This window comes from Arachis ipaensis, chromosome B3 (assembly GCF_059453495.1).
Source record: "Arachis ipaensis isolate K30076 ecotype BB chromosome B3, ASM5945349v1, whole genome shotgun sequence".
In the NCBI taxonomy this organism is placed as follows: domain Eukaryota; kingdom Viridiplantae; phylum Streptophyta; class Magnoliopsida; order Fabales; family Fabaceae; genus Arachis; species Arachis ipaensis.
The window spans coordinates 4500796-4518724 of NC_142438.1; the positions used below are offsets into that span (position 1 = coordinate 4500796).

At 35.1% G+C, this 17929-nt stretch overlaps 3 protein-coding genes across 3 annotated transcripts; 1 reads left to right on the forward strand and 2 right to left on the reverse strand.

The window, feature by feature from the left end:
* Positions 1-868, reverse strand: LOC107629122 (histone H2A). The gene is made up of 2 exons (XM_016331824.3): positions 584-868; positions 1-464 (listed from the first exon to the last, which is right to left on the reverse strand). The coding sequence occupies exons 1-2, from the start codon at positions 794-796 to the stop codon at positions 225-227; spliced, it is 453 nt and encodes a 150-aa protein (XP_016187310.1). The 5' UTR covers positions 797-868; the 3' UTR covers positions 1-224.
* Positions 869-3870: 3002 nt separating this feature from the next.
* Positions 3871-4314, forward strand: LOC148569680 (uncharacterized). The gene has a single exon (XM_088506582.1). The coding sequence runs from the start codon at positions 3871-3873 to the stop codon at positions 4183-4185; it is 315 nt and encodes a 104-aa protein (XP_088362708.1). The 3' UTR covers positions 4186-4314.
* A 1041-nt stretch (positions 4315-5355) lies between these two features.
* On the reverse strand, positions 5356-10539 carry LOC107629121 (uncharacterized). Its single transcript, XM_016331822.3, has 11 exons — positions 9960-10539; positions 9712-9796; positions 8709-8905; positions 7113-7195; positions 6888-6933; positions 6714-6770; positions 6549-6603; positions 6372-6472; positions 6184-6247; positions 5960-6093; positions 5356-5856 (listed from the first exon to the last, which is right to left on the reverse strand). Exons 1-11 carry the CDS (start codon positions 10041-10043, stop codon positions 5683-5685), a joined length of 1080 nt encoding a protein of 359 aa, XP_016187308.1. The 5' UTR covers positions 10044-10539; the 3' UTR covers positions 5356-5682.
* Between the last annotated feature and the right edge of the window lie 7390 nt (positions 10540-17929).

A 17929-nucleotide genomic window follows, 5' to 3' on the forward strand; every position in this document is an offset into this window, starting at 1 on the left:
TGGACAAAATGCATTGGTATTAAAGCTACAAGAATGAATTGAAACGAGCTGCTTTCAATTCGTTTTGGAACCCTACATCATTGAGATAACTTTAAACCATAAAAGCATTACATTCTTTTCCAAGGGACTGATCTAAGAGAAAAATCTAACAACATACATATACATGAAAAATAAAAGTTCCAAAACAAACTAATAACAACAACTTAGCATCATCAACTATAAGATCAAGCCTTCTTAGGAGACTTAGTGCCCTTAGATGGAGACTTTGGTTCCTTGGTAGCAGTTTGAGATTTCTTGGGCAACAGAACAGGGTTTATGTTAGGAAGGACACCACCATGAGCAATGGTAACACCAGCAAGCAATTTTCCAAGCTCCTCATCGTTCCTCACAGCTAACAACACATGCCTTGGAATAATCCTATTCTTCTTGTTGTCTCTAGCAGCATTCCCAGCCAACTCCAACACCTACAATAATGTTAAATTTCCCAAATTAAATTCCAAACCCTAAAATTGATACGCAATGTAGTAATAATAATCGAAGATCTAAGAAGTAATTATAGCTCATTATTGTCATCAACAGATACCTCCGCGGCTAGGTATTCCAAAACGGCGGCGAGGTAAACCGGAGCACCGGTTCCGACGCGCTGAGAGTAACGGCCTTTCTTCAGGAAGCGTCCGATTCTTCCGACGGGGAATTGGAGACCGGCTTTGACGGACCTTGAGACTGGCTTCCTCTTGGGACCACCGCCTCTCCTACCGGCGGCTCCTTTCTTGGTTTTTCCGGCGGGGCTGTCCATGAAGAAAGTTTACGGAAAGGATGAGTTTTTTGGGTGTGAAGAGAGTGATGATGATGAAGATGGTGGAAGCGATTGATGTCGGGTTTGGATTTATTGAGGTTTGGCAGGGGCCAGGTGACTACGAGGATCAACTACGTGGATGGATTCTGAACGTTAGATTATATCTTAATCAACGGTTATGGCCTTTTTAAATTTATGATCTGTGTCACTCCTGAATGGACCAATGGAATTCCAGTATTCTTTGTATCTTTTATATTTTTACTTTTATATCAGAATTCATTATTTTCTGTATTATTAATTTGTTATGTATCATAATAAATTTAATTTATATTATGATAACTTTGTTTTTAATTTTCTGTATTATTAGGTATCATAATAAATTGAATTAATATTATGATAACTTTGTTTTAAATATTTCAAGTTTTATTATAAAGATTTCTGTCAAACTTTTTAAAATATTAAAATATTATTAAAATATAAATTAAAAATTTTTTAAAATATTATTAAGTGTTCAAAATACTTTCAATTAATTTTCTATTGGGTCAAAGCTAATTAAACACAATCTGATCTTTGAATTAATTAAGGGCCCGTTTGGAAAACTCTAGAAGTAACTTTTTTTAATTTTTGACTTATGAAAAGTAGTAGTATTAATGTTTGGTGCAATTTTCAAAACCAAATTGCAACTTTCTAATAAGTTATTTAGGAGCTTATAGAGAAGTTAAAAAAAATGACTTCTCTCGTAATACTTCTACTTTTCATCACATTTCTATAAAATAAACACTTTTAGAGTTAAAAATCTAAACACAAAATAACTTATTTATAAGTTACTTTTAACAGAGTCATTTATTGTTTAAGTTATTTTATAAAAAAGAACTTAATTAAGTTGGTTACCCAAACTGGGCCTAAGTCTTATGCAAAAATCATTTCATAACAAGTGGCTGAATTTTGAAAAGATAGTAAAACTAATTGGCCCAAGAAACTAATGTAAAGTCCAAGTTATCACATCTCTTGGTCCAACATCTTCCTTGATATGAAATAGAAGAAGAAAGAAAAAAGTATCACTCTTTGGTTACCTACTCCCCTTGGTTGCGGAACTCAAATTTTAATTCAATTAATTACTCTCTTAGTAATCGTAACTCCAAATTCAATTCAATTTAATTTGCACTTCCATTGAAAGTTTTCTCTTCTCTCTTCTCTCTCTCTCTCTTTCGGTCACATTCATCATTCAAAGAAAAAGAAAGAAAAAATTAGAAGCCACGGAAAAAAAAAATCCTATAAAAAAAGGCTAAGAAAGTTCTTTACCACAAAAGAAAAGATTTGAAAAAAGACTTAAAGATTTGTTGCCAAGAAAAGAAAAGATCAGTTTCGGTCAGAAAGCAAATCTATCTTGGTAAAAAGTTTATTTTCGTTTTTGTTCCACCAAGAAGAAGATAGCCTCTGAGTCTCAAGAAGGAAGAAGCAAAAATGAAAATCATGAAGCTGTCCTAGATCAGACAATTCTTGGAGCCAAAGTCAAGATCAAAGGTCCAGATTGAAGAAGATGGATGAAAAAGGATGAGAGAGATGAGGTAAGCTTGCATGCATCACCCTCGGTCCTCTTAATTCTCTCTGATGAAGCCGATGCTACTCTTAAGTATGAGAAGAAGGTGCTGGGTTGGTTAAACCATATTTCAATTTTGGAAGTTTCCCCTTCTATATTAAGGGTGAACGGCCAATGGTTGAGATCAAGGAGAGAAAGTGAAAAAGCACAGAATTCTCATAGGTACCCGAGCTTCCTAAGTTCTTCTCCTTCAATGGTGTTCATTTTGTTTTCTTTTTCTTAGTATTGTCTGTTTGAGTCTCATGGTAAAAGGTAAACATGGTGAGGCTTGTAAGAAAAAGTTAGTGAGAGGTAAAAGACAATGAACAATATTAGAAAAAAATCATAGATGTCTCAGAATTTTTTTGTATATCTTTCTGTTGTGTTTTATGATCTTGTGGGATTTCCTTACAAGTTGGGTTAACACTTTGCTGTTGAAAGTTTGGTTTGAGTCCAAGTCAAATTCAGATTAGGGTTAGAATTTGGATTTGTCCTAGATAAGATTGGGGTAGATACTAAGAAAAGAATTGGTGTTTGTAATCTTGAAAAAGATAGTGAAATTTCATCATTGTTGTGATGGAGACTAAATGTAGGCTACATTGCACCTAGTAGCTGAACCAGGATATATCTAGTGTCAATTCTTCTTTTCTGTTGGGTTAGCACTTTGTTGTTGAAAGTTTGGTTTGAGTCCAAGTCAAATTCAGATTGGGGTTAGAATCTGGATTTGTCCCAGATAAGATTGGGGTAGATACTAAGAAAAGAATTGGTGTTTGTAATGTTGAAAAAGATAGTGAAATTTCATCATTGTTGTGATGGAGACTGAATGTAGGCTACATTGCACCTAGTAGCTGAACCAGGATATATCTGGTGTCAATTCTTCTTCTCTGTTTCTTCTCTATTTCTGGTTTTCAGGAGACAAAATGAAAAATGTCTCTCAACTTATTACGAGATAAAAATGAAAATAATATTCTGCGAAAAAAGAATATAAGATTCAACACCTCACTTTTCTTAGCTACTGATTACCATTATATATATTCTAATTAAAATAGCGAATAAGTGGATGAATCTAATGAAAAATTTTAAATTTTGTGAATTGAAATAAGAGAGTTACAAAAGAGGATGAGGCAGGTAGGTATATATATTTTTAGTAAGTATGATAAAATATGTATTTTTTTTAATTTTTAAAAATTATTTTTTAGTTTTTAAAATAAATTTTATTTTTATTTTTATCGTTAAATTTTTTATAATAAAAAATTAGCCAAATATATATAAAAAATAATACTATATTATCAGAAAATATTATTATTTTTTATCCGATCGGTAATAATTTTCAAACTTTTAAGTAATCATAAACACTATGTTGAAAAGTTAGAAAAACGTGCCTCCACGTTTGGTTCTTACTCAGCAGCAAACAAAAATTAAAGCTGCTGATCATAAGTTCCACAAATGAATGCAAGTCTTGTTACTGAAATCCTGAAACTAATTTAATTTGGTCATGCCTCTTCCTACTACTCGTTCCCGGCGAGTGGTATCAACGTTACTGTACGCCTCAACATGGATGATTCTGTTGATTGCTACGGTGGTTCTTGCATCCTTACCCCCAACCTTGGCCTTCATGTTAGCGATATCTCAATCTTCACATTTCGTCACAATCCCTTTGGATTTTCCTAGAGATATGGTGCACTTGCCTCAGCAAGCTGTCACCACCAGCTTCCACATCGATTTCTTCTTGCCAACGTTGTTTGCTGCTTTGGTGGTTGCTGCTTCTACCTGCTTCCTTCGCGCACTGGCACCCTGGACAGAGTCATAGGCTATGTTCATTTCATTCAATTTTGACATTTTCGTAATTACTTATTTTGTCATGCTTTGTAGTTTGCCAAAATTATTCGCTGTTAATCTATATTGCACACATTGAAATAAGTTTTATTCTATTCCTTGAAAGATTCGAACCGGGGACCTTACATCCCGAAACTACCTTGCTTGCATATTTCTAAAGATTTCTTCAATTTAATCACGCTGCATGAAGCATGGCTAATCAGTAACACGTCCTGTTCCTTTTTCTCCCTCTATATTTTCTCTGAGAAGCCGTTGGCACTCCCGCTCAGTGCTAATTTCGCACTCTCAGTTTGATGTCGACGCCTTGAAATTTTCAAATCTCAACGCGAAAGCATGTCCGCGGTTCTCGACATGGCTCTCATGACATCATCAGCAACAAGCCTGGATCCGGAAACCGTGCCATCAGCCGCGCCGCTCCCTAGCCACTGCTAAGGCACCTTGAATTTGATCAATTCTCGTTCATTACTTTATTTTCTAATTTGGATTATGGCTTTTCAACGGCGATATTCTGTGGCTGCATAATGTGGGAAGCTGCAGAGTTTAGCGATAGTCGCTTTTGCTTTGGTCAAACCATTACGGAGGAATCTTCGGTTGAGGCGGTTTTCCGGCTCCAACTATCCTCTTTCCCCTCCCCGGCAAAGAATTAAAAGGAAAACAAGAGGTTCATGCGATCGCATAGTTGTCATAAGTCGTCTTGTTTTGTACAAGGGTTGTTCACCAGAAATTTTCATGGTTTCAGGGGAGTACTTCTTTATTGATTTTGTGGTAACTTTGCATTAGATCTAGTAAGATGTAATCTTCGTTATCTACATATTCAGGCTGGGGATACTCTATAGATATGGTTGGCTATATTCAGGTTATTGTTTGTGCAGTGAATTTGGTATGCATGTTGACCTTAATTTCCTTCTATCTGCACTACTTGGAATCTTTATTGCCTTCTTGGGGTCGATTCCTTTACTGCATGAAAATTAATCTCTTCTACTGGACCGTACAACTGCAAGACAATTTTATGTCATTGTATTGCAGTTGAGGCTAACGATCCATCACAAGCTACTACTACATTTGGGGTTACTCTGTTTTAGATGCAGTAATGTTGTATTGTAGTCAATGAGGAATCTTTATCAACAGGGCAAGTCATTATGCGTTTAATGTAATGTACTGTGGTGAACAAATCCTTGTTCATATTTGTGTGAAACGAATTGCAGTTCATCAATTTAACCGTCTTATCATTTTCTGATGCTATAAGACCTTGTACCGTGAACTTATTGTATCTACAGTGAACAAATCATACATATCATTAACAAAGGTTCACTTGTTTTACACCTATTATCCCATTGACCCCGAGCAAAAATCACAGGATCGTGGTGCCACGCATTCATCTATAACAATTTTTCCCTCGGCTTTCAAAGCGATGGCGCAACTTCTGCGCATGTAGAAATCACGCAGAGCAGTGGCAAGGGGAAGTGGGAAACTACTGCGATTTTGGTTTAGTAAAGTTGTCCCACGTAGAATATATAAACCCTATTAATGAGTAATATAACGCCTGAAGACATGCCATCACGAAGTTCCAACACGAGGACGGCCAATACCATGGATAGAGCAACCTGAAGAACAAACTTATAAGATGCCGAGGGTATCTTCCAACCTGTAACATGACATGACAATGTTAGACAAGAGGAGGTTCTTGCAATTTATAATGATTTGCCATGAACAAGAAGTAGCTTGTAGACCAAAATAAAAATACTAACTGGAAAGAGCAAATCTAATGCTTCCCAGGCAGCATGACGAACAGCTCTGGTTGGATACATTGGACCACCAGGAGATGTAAAACTATATAAACACGTCTTCAATCTCGTGCTTGTAGTCATTCTTAATTCCATACCTGTGCCATTAGCATAAACAAATGAAATGGCATAGCTATGTTAGGTTGAGATAAGAATACTCCAAATACTGGATATGGTTGATGTAGTACCCTGGAGGACCTTAATTTCTGAAAGGTAATGCAACAGCACCGGTTCCACCTTCAACTTTTGAAGCTGCCAAGAAAAAAGTTTTTCAAAATATATTATGGCTAGCATCTTCTTTCCTTCATATTACTTTGCATGGCATTAGATGATATGGCTCCTAACTATTGAAGTTGAAAAGTTAATCCGAATGTACCTGATCAGTAAGTTCAGTAACAAATATATCCGCTGGACCACCAATTAGAAAAGCAGTTGGAAAATTTGGACATTGTTTCAAGAAGTTATCCACTTTGTCAGCTGCAAAGAAAATGTATGTATTTCAAACTCTAGTGCAATGTAATTCATATGCTAATCCATTCCTCCAAATGTCTACCTGAATTGTAAAATAAAATGAACCTTGAGAGCAAAAGATACATGTCTCGCTGAGCCTGAGAGTTAAATGAAAGTTACAGTTTTAAAAATGCCATCACTAGCAACTAAACTAAAGGATCCAATAAAAACTTGTCTAATATTAGAAACTCAATCTGATTAATCTAACCTGGACAGGAATTTTATTCAATCGATTATGGTCTAATGCAACATCTTCCAGAAGGTACTGGTTTGAGGGAAATAAAAAGAACAGGCAAAGGAATTAGAAAAAAGAAGCAATAATGACATCACCATCAGAAAGTAGACATCATGCAAATATTAGATTCTCGTTTGGGACTCTTACAAGAAATAGAGACTGGAAACGCCTTGTATTTGTTTGAATGTCAATCCTGCACACAGCACCAACAAATATAATTTCATTATCATCTTGGTTTGATAAGGAACATCAATTTCCAAACAATGTAAAATTTCAATATCAAACAATCCAAATCCATGTTCAAACTTTGCAGTTATAGCCAATAAACTAATGTTAATTGTTTCCGTTTAACAGCTTGTATTGCACTCTTACCAGAACACATCTGTGGCTCCTTGAACTAGAGCAGATGAATAGCGGAGGAGCACTTCTGGCTTATCAATTTGAGCTTCAAATAACTGCAAAAAGGTTTGAACTTATAGTGAAACACAACAGGCAGCCAAAGGGAAACATAGAGACCCAAAAAAGAGAAGATTTTCAGGATATAAACAAGAACAAATAATATGAATTAGTTTTGGATTATATATGGTGTGTAAAAGTTAGGATCCCTCATACTTCTGACATAGTTTACAAGTTATATCATATTCTATTGTCACATTACATATTTTGTTGTTTTGCTTCTCAGAATTGTCATTAGCTACAACTCATTCCAGGTATTCTCTATAAATATTCATCATATATTAGACATGATATGTATTAAGTTCCTAAACATCAAAGGGGAAACCTGCTCATGTTAGGGGTTTGAAAAATAGTTACTAACTTTCTATCAACTGCTCACTGATATATTAATTTGATACTGATTCAGGCGTTGCATTAACTTTAGAAACCAATGACGAATTATTAAAAAATTAAGATAACAGAGAATAAATCATAGTACATCAGATAGTATGAACCGCCTTATGGTATAGAACTAACTTAAAAAGGGAATTGCGAACCAGTATGCCAACACTTTCAGACAAACAAGACTGAACATCACAAAACCTCAGCTTTTGATGATCATGTCACCCAAATTAAGTGTTGAGAATATGGACAGTGAATAATGATAAGAACGAACCGAGATTCTTGTAGGACAGCATGTAGATATAAAATAGTGATTGGGAGGGGTTTGGTTTTAATCCCCCCCCCCCCCCCTCCTTTTCTCTCCCTCCCTCCCTCTCTTTAAAATACCCTAATAGAACATACTTACAATGTTGACTAATCCGACATTTGTTACTATTACACATTTAATTAATAAAAGGGTAGATTAATATTAATCCAGTAGTAATGACAATTTGATAGGATACCTTGTGATGCCATAAGATGAAACATTATTTCCTATTTATTTATAATAATACTAGACTTCTAATGAAAACAAATTAGTTAGAGAATTAAATCATGAAATATAAGGGAAATATAGAAAATTATTCGTATGATGATATCATATATTCTTGTAGGACACACTGGTATTCTAAGATATGATTAGGATAATATGAGATATTTTCATGTATTTTAACCATAATATTACTAAAAAAATGTTTCCGTAGTTGGCTTCTAGGTGTGTTAAAGGCATGGCAATCATGACGGAAACAAATCTAGTCACTTCAAATATATAACCTTTAACAGAATAGAAATTGATAACGCTTCTTCAGTATCTTGCTCGATTTTCTCTTGAATGTGATGTAATGTTCGAAATCATTCAAATCAAGTGCAATAAATTCCGGTAAACGTTCTATGGACGTGAATTTATCTCTAAAATAGCTAGCTTATATAATTTACTAGGTTATAAGTACACTCTACTTTATTAGCCTAAGAACTAATACATTTACTTTTGAACTTTAAGACAAGCTCACTTCAGATAAAATTAATCCGATATTCAAATATTTTCAAGCAAGCAACAAGACCATGAATTGTGAAATACACAAGCTCACATACCCATTTGTGAAAAAGGAGGGCAAAGATATGCGAAGAAAAAGATTGACTCCATAGTTGGACAATCAAGTCAAGGATAGGCTTTCCACTCCCAGGTACTCGTACAAAATAATCAGCAAGCACATCATAGAAACATAATGGACCATCAAGGACATCCTCTGCAGGACCAATGGCATCTTCTTCCTTGTTGACAATTACTTCTGTTATTGTAGGGGGGAAAATTGCAGTTGGTAATTCTTGTTTGAAAAAGGGCTCTCGGCAGTTTTAGATTCAAATATCCATGTGTTAGTACAGCAACATAATAGACCAACTTTTAGTGTTAGCTGGGCATACTAATATAGTCCTACGAATCCTAGGTAAGAGTTACAAAAAGTATCATACAACTATAATATAGTTCTGATAAATCAAGAGCAAGAAAAAAGACTTCAATATGTGGAAAGGATGATAAAATCTTATATTGAAAGAACCTCAAAAAACACCATATAGTTCTTTAGAAGTTGCTGTTGGGAGATGTCTGTCTAGAAGAACCTCAAAATCATGAAAATAAAACTTTGCATCAACTGCCTCCTAGAACACTTTTCCTTTAGCTCCGGACATATGCATAGCTAGGATGAGAAAATTTGTGTTACCACCAAAAAAAAAAAAAAAATCACCTCGTGCTTCCCACCACTGTAAACTACCCACATTAATACGTTTGACTATTCAATGCCACAAAATTGGCTTTATGTCACACAACACATGTTTTTCAGACAGAATTTTCTTGGCAGACATAGGATAGACGACAACCTTACATGCAATCTTTCATTTTAAGCATAAGAACCTTCTTCCAGAAAAAAATAAAATAAAAAATCCATAAACCGTGATCATGCAAACAGAGTGAACCATAAACAATAACCCCATGTCAAACGGTAGCAACACCATCAAAGACATTAGACTGCAAACTTTTTCAAAAGGAAAATTAAGGCTATGTTCTGAAGATAATCAATGGTTTCGACTCTCAATTCACCTTTAGCTCGGTCATCAACTTCTAAAGCAACGTCTGCAAACAGCTCCTGCAACAAATTGCGCCTCTGCGAGGAATTAGCTAGCGCCTGCACCACATAAAAATTCTCTTCAGCCAAAACAAAAAGCAACGCAACACAGCAAGCATATCAAGGATTCCTAGCTCCAATTTCAATTTCACAGCATTTTCCCGGCATTCAAAATAACAAATTTCCCCAAAAGTTAAAAAAAAATGGAATAGGAAAACCGAACCCGCTGGAGCTTCTTGTGGATCGCTTGAGAGAGCGCGTCGAGGTACGCGGAGCTTCGATTCTGCGTGGAATGAGCTTCGGACATCTCCGATGGAATCGGAATCTGAAACTGGTTAAAGCAACCTTGGAGCGGAAGCAATAGCGCGCAAAAAAGAAAACCCTAGAAATCCCTAATTTAATCTTCGATCCAAACACGGCATCAACATTTTCCTTCCTTCCTTCCGGCAACAACAGTAATAGAAAAAAGAAGAAAAAATAAAATAAAATAAAATCGGAAATAACGCAGATTTATTTGGTAACACAGAGTTTGGTTTGTTTGTGGTGTGTCAACATTTGCCCTTTTCTTTTTACCTTGTTATCGTTGGTTCGTTCTATATATAATGCAGTTGAAGATTGGAGTGTTGAATGGAGAAGCTTAATGAAATGAATGAATAACGTGGAAGAGAGGGAAGAAAAGGATGTGTTAGTTCTTTGTTGAATTGACGTTGAGGTGAAGCGTGGCCGTTTCATACACAGACACAAAGAAAGGTGTCATATATAAGTGTCAATCATGTATCAACTATTTTCTTTTGGATATTCTTATTTCTATACATTTATGTGTTCAGTTATTTATTAGCCAAATCTTATTTGTATTCACTGTAGATCTTTAAATAGGACTCTCAAATACATTTTTTCATCAAATAAAATTATTAGACTTGTTTCATCTGTATTTTATTTTGTATTCTGTTTTTATTTCATGTATATTTACAGTGAGTGTTGAAAGTAAAGTACTTTGAAAAACAGCTTTGCTTTTTCTTGGTGTCTTTTATTTAATTTTTTTATTTAATTTTTAGAAGAGATTTAGATAAAGACGTCTAAAATATTTTTTTAAATATATTTTTTAGTAATTAAAATTTAACATATATAATCGATTAATCGTATTATTTTTGTCAAAATTAGACCAGACAAATTAATTTGACCAAAAATAATGAATTAAATATTGAACCGGTCTAAATTTATATTTTTTGTATAAAAAATAATTACAATACCTCTATTATAGAAAATGACTAAAATACTCATACCCCAAATAGGTTCCCAAGAATTCACCGTCAGACAGATTTGTCCCCAACAAAATTTAACTAAAATCTTGTCCCTGACGTTTTTAGTTATACACCAAATACGTTCCCATGGCAGTTTGACGCGGTCAGGACGTCCTACGTGAAGGTTAACGCGTTGACGTGTCAGGTTAACTGTCACGTGTCACCTTCAGGACAATTTGGTCCCCATCCAAGTTGGACAAAACGACGTCGTATTGGATCATGAGGCAAACGACGTCGTTTCGTGGAGGACAAATTCGTCCCACCATGGAAGACAGAGTTACGAAACGACAACGTTTTAAATGGGGGACCTATCTGACCTGTTCGAAGGGACCTATCTGCCTGATGATTATGCTTTTGTAGGGACCTATTTTGTGCCTACAGAAGCATAATCATCAGGCACATAGGTCCCTTCGAACAGGTCAGGTAGGTCCTCCATTTAAAACGTTGTCGTTTCGCAACTCTGTTTTCCATGGTGGGACGAATTTGTCCTCCACGAAACGACGTCGTTTGCCTCATGATCCAATACGACGTCGATTTGTCCAGTTTAGATGGGGCCAAATTATCCTAAAGGTGACACGTGACAGTTAACCTGACACGTCAGCCCGTTAACCTCCAGGTAGGACGTCCTGACCGGGTCAAACTGCCATGGGACGTATATGATGTATAACTAAAAATGTCAGGGATTAAATTTTGTTAGGGACAAATCTGTCCGACAGTAAATTCTTTGGGGACCTATTTGGGGTATTACTCATATATATATATATATATATATATATATATATATATATATATTAAAAACTCTAAATCTAATCCTATGGTAGAGAAGTAAAGAGTTAGAATTTAAAATTCTCAAAATTAATATATATAATAAAAATATTTTAACTAATTCTATAATAAAGATATTATAGCTATTTTTTATAAAAAATAATATTAATTTAAATCAATTGTAGATTTGATTTACTATTTTTTAATTAAATTAATTTATTTAGTCTAATTTTGATAAAAATAACACAATTTAATTAATTATATGTATTAAATTTTAATTATTAAAAAATATTTTTTTAAAAATGTTTTAGATATCGTTATTTAAATGAGAGAAATCCAAAATAGTCCCTGACAATTATCTTGAAAGACAACAAGATCCTTGACAAAAAAAAATTCAAATCCGGTCCCTGACAATTACCTCGAAAGGACAACGAGGTCCCTGTGCAAAAAAAAATCAATATTTTTTTTTTGCACAGGAGCTAATCAGTCCCAAAAAAAAAATATCAGGAACCGAATTTGGTGTTTTTTTTTTTTTTTTCCTTGAGGGCCTCATTGGATAGGGTATTCACTCTATTTAAATTTAAATGGTTCTCTAATTTTTTTTTTCATCTCTCGTATTTTTTAAAATAGTTAGCGTGTACAATCGAGCCAAATTCCTTGAGGTTCTTTTTATGTATTTTTTAACTATTAAATTATTATAATTCTTTTTATATTTATTGAATTATATGAAAAGTGATCAATTAGTACGGTTTGATGTATACGATGGCACAAGTTATAAGGCAAAATGTAACATCAAATTCTTCTAAAATAAAATAAAAAACAATAAAATAAAAAATAAAAATTCAATTACAGTTGAATTAATAAAACTTAGATACAAATATACAATATAAATTACAAAATCAATAATATTTAATTATTCACTTCTTTATTTTATTTGTTTTTTCATTTTAGAATATTCTTTTAAAAAAATTTGTACCAATTCATTGTCATGAAGATGTGCATAATAGAGTAAAAACCCCAAACTTCTGAGTTCTGCAGTTGTCTTGTTTCTCAGTTTCTGTGGCATGTTCTCGTTTTTCTGTCATTCTGTGCATTGTGTGTTTATTGGACCATGGACGCGGTGGCACGGTGGGGTATTTTGGAATTTCGACAAGTTTGGATAAAGAATAAGGAGGGAGCTGATGTGGCGATAGGTCCACTTTACGGTAGAAGATAGAAACTAAATATTTGAATTTAGTTAAATATATTAAATTAAATTATTTAATAATTTTTAATTATTAATTTTATATAAAATAGTTCTTTATAAATTTTTATTTTATTTTATTGGAATATATTTAAAAATATAATAAATATTTTATCTGGTCCGTAGCTTTTTTTTCTGTGAGTTATAATGCACTCTAATTATTCTTAAATTTCAATCAGACCTCTATTCATTAAGAAAAATAAAGGGTTAAGTACTATTTTGGTTTTTAAAGTATATGCTAAAAAAAATTTTGTTTCTAACCAATTTTTGCATACAAAATCGTTCCTAATGTTTAAAATCAAATTTTAAAATTGTCTTTTTTATTTAAATATTAACATTTTGGACTAAATTACTCGTAATAAAAAAATTACAAAATAAAAAAAAGAAAGTGTTTCTGTTATGGAAGAAGAAGAAGAATAAAGGGGAAGAGAAGAAGAAGAAGAAGAAGAAGCTGTCCATGATCCGCCTCTGCCTCCGCTTTCGTCGCCACCTCCGTACAGTTTTGGTCCCTAAGGTAAGGATGATTTTAAAACCAAGTTAAATTTTAGAGACGATTTTGTATACAAAAAAAGGTTCGGGACGAAAAAAATTTTTCAGCTATATTTTAGGGACCAAAATTGTACTTAACCAAAAAATGAACATATTAATCCCTGTTATCCAATGACAAATGGCTGTCTGTATCAAATAATAGTGTCAAATGTCAATTTTAAATAGTTGCGTAGAGGAAGGGCATTGCCCTGTCCTAAGTTTAGGTCTCTGGTGACTTTTTTTTCCTTCCATTTATGTTATTCATTAATTTTATTATATGGAATTGTTGTGGAGTTGGTGAAAAGGGTTTTCATTCTCTGATTAGAGATTTGAGGAGAGAGTTTGAAACTAATTTCATACTTCTTCTTGAAACCCATGTTAGTGGGGACCGTGGCAATAAGATTCGAGAAAAATATGGGTTTTGATGGCGTCTTTGTGGAGGAATTTAGAGGACACTCGGGAGGTATTTGGTGTCTTTGGGACACTAATTTCTGGCAAGTTATTGTTCTCCACTACCATGTTCAATTTGTTCATATGCAGGTTGTTGGTAAAAATTCTGTTCTCTTGCTCTTTACAGCTGTCTATGGCAGTCCTCAAAGAAGTCAGAGAAAGGAGTTATGGAGTTGTCTTAATTCTATTAGTCAGAATATCTCTTCCCCATAGTGTATTGTTGGTAATTTTAATGCCATGCTCCACGCTCATGAAAGGAAGGGAGGATCATTGAATCAGATTCAGGGAGCTTGTACTGATTTCCAAGCTTGCGTGTCTGAATACGGGTTGATGGATTTGGGTTTTTCTGACTGGCCGTTTATTTGGAAGCGAGGAAATTTATTTGAGAGACTTGATCGAGACTTGTGCAACTTGGACTGGCAGATTACCTTCCCTGATGTTAAAGTCAAACACTTGGCTATGATGAAGTTAGATCATACTCCTCTCTTATTTCAGCTTGCTTTTCCTCAACCCCTTAACAGAAGAAGGAGACCCTTTCGTTTTACTGCAGCATGGCTTACTCATTAAGATTTCGGTGATGTTAAAAATAATTGGAGTTGGCAAAATTCTTGGTCTAATTGTATTTCAAATTTTCAAGATGCTGTTAGAATTTGGAACTCTTCTGTGTTTGGGAATATCTTCTTCAAAAAGAACAGGATCTTTCGTAGATTAAATGGTATTGCCACCAGTCTTAATTTGAATAGCAACTCTTTTTTAGAAGACTTGCAAGCAAATTTGTGGGAAGAATATGAGCAGATCCTCTCTCAAGAAGAGTTGTTATGGTTTCAAAAGTCAAGATGCAATTGGATATAATTTGAAGACCGTAATACTAAGTATTTTCATGGCACGACTATGGCTAGAAGGCGCATAAATAAAATTAATTCCCTTATGGATGATAATGGGAATTGGGTGTCGGACAACTCCACTCTTGAAGTCATGGCTACTACCTTCTATGTGAATCTTTACCAGGATGACACTCCGAAAAATCCTTTTATTTTGAATCATGCTTTTCCTTCCCTGAATAATTATGAGATCAATCTTCTTGGCAGCAATGTTACTAATCAAGAAATTAAGGATTCCATCTTTCAAATGGGCAGCCTGAAAGCACCAGGTAAGGATGGCATTCAGGCCATCTTCTACCAACATCAATGGGAAGTGGTGGGAACTGATTTATGTCGGCTGGTGCAGAATATCTTCTCTAATCCTCACAAGATTAAGGAGATTAATGAAACTCTTATTACCCTTATTCCTAAGGTGGAGCCGGTTACTCACATGAAGCAAATGCGCCCAATTAGTTTGTGTAATATCTCATACAAAGCTGTTACAAAGATCCTTGCCAACAGATTGAGAAAAGTGATGGAAAAACGTGTTCAACCCAATCAGTGTAGTTTTGTCCCGGGAAGACATAGCGCAGATAACATTGTCATTACTCAAGAAGTGATACATTCCATGAGACTCAAGAAGGGCTCTAAAGGTTGGATGGCAATAAAGATTGATTTAGAAAAAGCTTACGATAGACTCAAATGGAGCTTTATCAAGGATACTCTTCAAGATATTGGTCTCCCTCAGAATTTCATTGATCTGGTTGTTTGCTGTATTTCTACTCTAAAGATGCGAATTCTATGGAATGGAGAAGCCTTAGAAGAATTCTCTCCTACAAGAGGAATCTGTCAAGGAGATCCCATCTCACCCTATATTTTTGTCCTTTGCATGGAAAGACTTTCTCAGCTTATTACCTCTGCAATGAATTTGGGGTTTTGAAAGCCTATTTGTCTCAAGAAAGATGGTCCTAAGCTATTCCATCTATGTTTTGCGGATGATCTCATTCTTTTTGCCGAAGCTAGCATGGAACAGCCGAACAGGCCGAGGTTATTAACAAAGTCTTAGATGCTTTTTGCTCGAGCTCAGGACAGAAAGTCAGCAATGAGAAAACTCATATCTTCTTTTCCGCTAATGTGGGTAATAATGTCAGAAGTGAAATCAGCAACTCCCTCCAATTTTCAAGAACTGATGATCTTGGTAAATATTTAGGGGTCCCTCGCCTTCACTCTAGATTGTCGAAGAATACCTATAGTGGGATTATTGATAAGCTGAATACTAGGCTCAACAATTGGAAGGCTTCATCTTTGTCATTGGCCGGAAGGACAACACTGGTGAAATCTGTTTTATCTTCTTTACCTAGTTATACAATGCAAACTGCTATTTTACCAGTTGCTACTTGTGACATAATTGATCGTAAATGCAGGTCCTTCCTTTAGGGTGAAACTGATCAATCAAAAAAGGTTCATCTTGTTAGTTGAAAGAAGATAAATAGTCCCAAAGAATCAGGAGGCCTTGGTATTAGACATGCAAAGGATCTGAATCATGCGTTCATGATGAAAATGGGATGGGGTCTAATAGAAAAGAAGGACTCTTTATGGGCCAGAGTGTTGAGATCTAAATATAACTATGGAGAAGATTTGTTCCCAAGGGTCTCTAGGAAGAATAAGGCTTCCAACTTGTGGAAAGACATATGCACAACCTGGAATGGGGTGGAAAGAAATACTATTTGGCATATTGAAGAGGGAACAAACATAAATTTTTGGAAGCACAATTGGGTGCCGGAACTTGGAAAACTTGAGCATCATGCAACTCAGGTAATCAGTCCTTTAGATACTTGTTGTAATTTGATGGACTTCCTTACTGTTTCAGGGTCCTGGGACTTAACGAAGCTCAGTGAATGGCTCCCAGACTCAGTAATCAAGAGGATCAGTGCAATGGCGCCTCCATCGCCATGGAAAGGAATGGATAGCATTTCTTGGTCTGGTACATCAGATGGTTCTTTCTCCCTCAAATCAGCATACAAATCAATTATTGATGATGCAACACCCTCGGATGATCTCTTTAAATTGGTTTGGAAATGGAAAGGAACTGAAAGAATCAAATCATTTCTTTGGTTAGTGGCCCACAACGTGCTTCTAACAAATGTAGAACGGAGAAGACGACATATGTCCAATTCTGCTCAATGTCCGGTTTGCAATGCAGCGGATGAAAATATTCTCCACGTGCTTAGAGATTGTCCGTTTGCCAAAGCGGTTTGGAACTTCTTCAAGGCTCACAACATTATTACAGATTTCTTCGACATGACTATTAGAGATTGGCTTTTTGCCAATTTATCTAATGCAACTGATTGGTCATGTATTTTTGGAGTGGCAAGCTCATGTCTCTGGTTCTTCCGTAATAAATATATTTTTGAAGGTAAGAGGATGCACCCAACAACAGCTTTTGAAGTTATTAAATCCCGTGGAAAAGAGATGTTGAGCGTTATGAGGAAAAGCTCTCAATTGAAAAGGAGTCATACTATAGCTATAAGCATGATAAAATGGTATCCCCCTGTAGAGAATTGCATGAAGTTGAACGTGGATGGATCATTTTTCAAGCGAGAAAACAATGCAGCTTGTGCAGGAGTGTTTCGTAACCATCTTGGCAGATTTGTTGTTGGCTTCTCTTGCAACTTAGGTAGCTGCTCCATCACACAAGCTGAGCTCTGGGGCATTGTAAAGAGTCTGCACATTGCGGTAGCAAATGCATTCTCTCATGTTCTCATTGAGTCTGATTCGGCCATGGCTATTAATTTTATAAGAGAAGGTTGTACTAATTCTCATCCTTGCAAACCTCTCCTTGATGATATAAGCTTGTTAAGTAGCCGCATTCATAAGGTTGAATGGAAGCATACCCTGAGAGAAGCGAATACTGTAGCTGACACTTTTGCCAAGAAAGGACAGCATCTTCCTCTTGATCTTCATCTGTTTGATACTCTGTCTCCTGACATTAGGAATTCTCTCTGGTTAGATAGTTATGGTTCTCTAAGGTTGAGAGGCTCTTGTT

Bases quoted from the DNA above. Each gene is read 5' to 3' on its own strand.
- LOC148569680 (XM_088506582.1), top strand. From the start codon at position 3,871: ATGCCTCTTCCTACTACTCGTTCCCGGCGAGTGGTATCAACGTTACTG.
- LOC107629121 (XM_016331822.3), bottom strand. From the start codon at position 10,043: ATGTCCGAAGCTCATTCCACGCAGAATCGAAGCTCCGCGTACCTCGAC. The intron at 8,906-9,711 runs GTGAATTGAGAG...CTACAATAACAG, and splicing joins AGTTGATGACCGAGCTAAAG to AAGTAATTGTCAACAAGGAA. The intron at 6,248-6,371 runs GTACATTCGGAT...TTTTCTTGGCAG, and splicing joins TTACTGAACTTACTGATCAG to CTTCAAAAGTTGAAGGTGGA.
- LOC107629122 (XM_016331824.3), bottom strand. From the start codon at position 796: ATGGACAGCCCCGCCGGAAAAACCAAGAAAGGAGCCGCCGGTAGGAGA. The intron at 465-583 runs GTATCTGTTGAT...ACATTATTGTAG, and splicing joins TGGAATACCTAGCCGCGGAG to GTGTTGGAGTTGGCTGGGAA.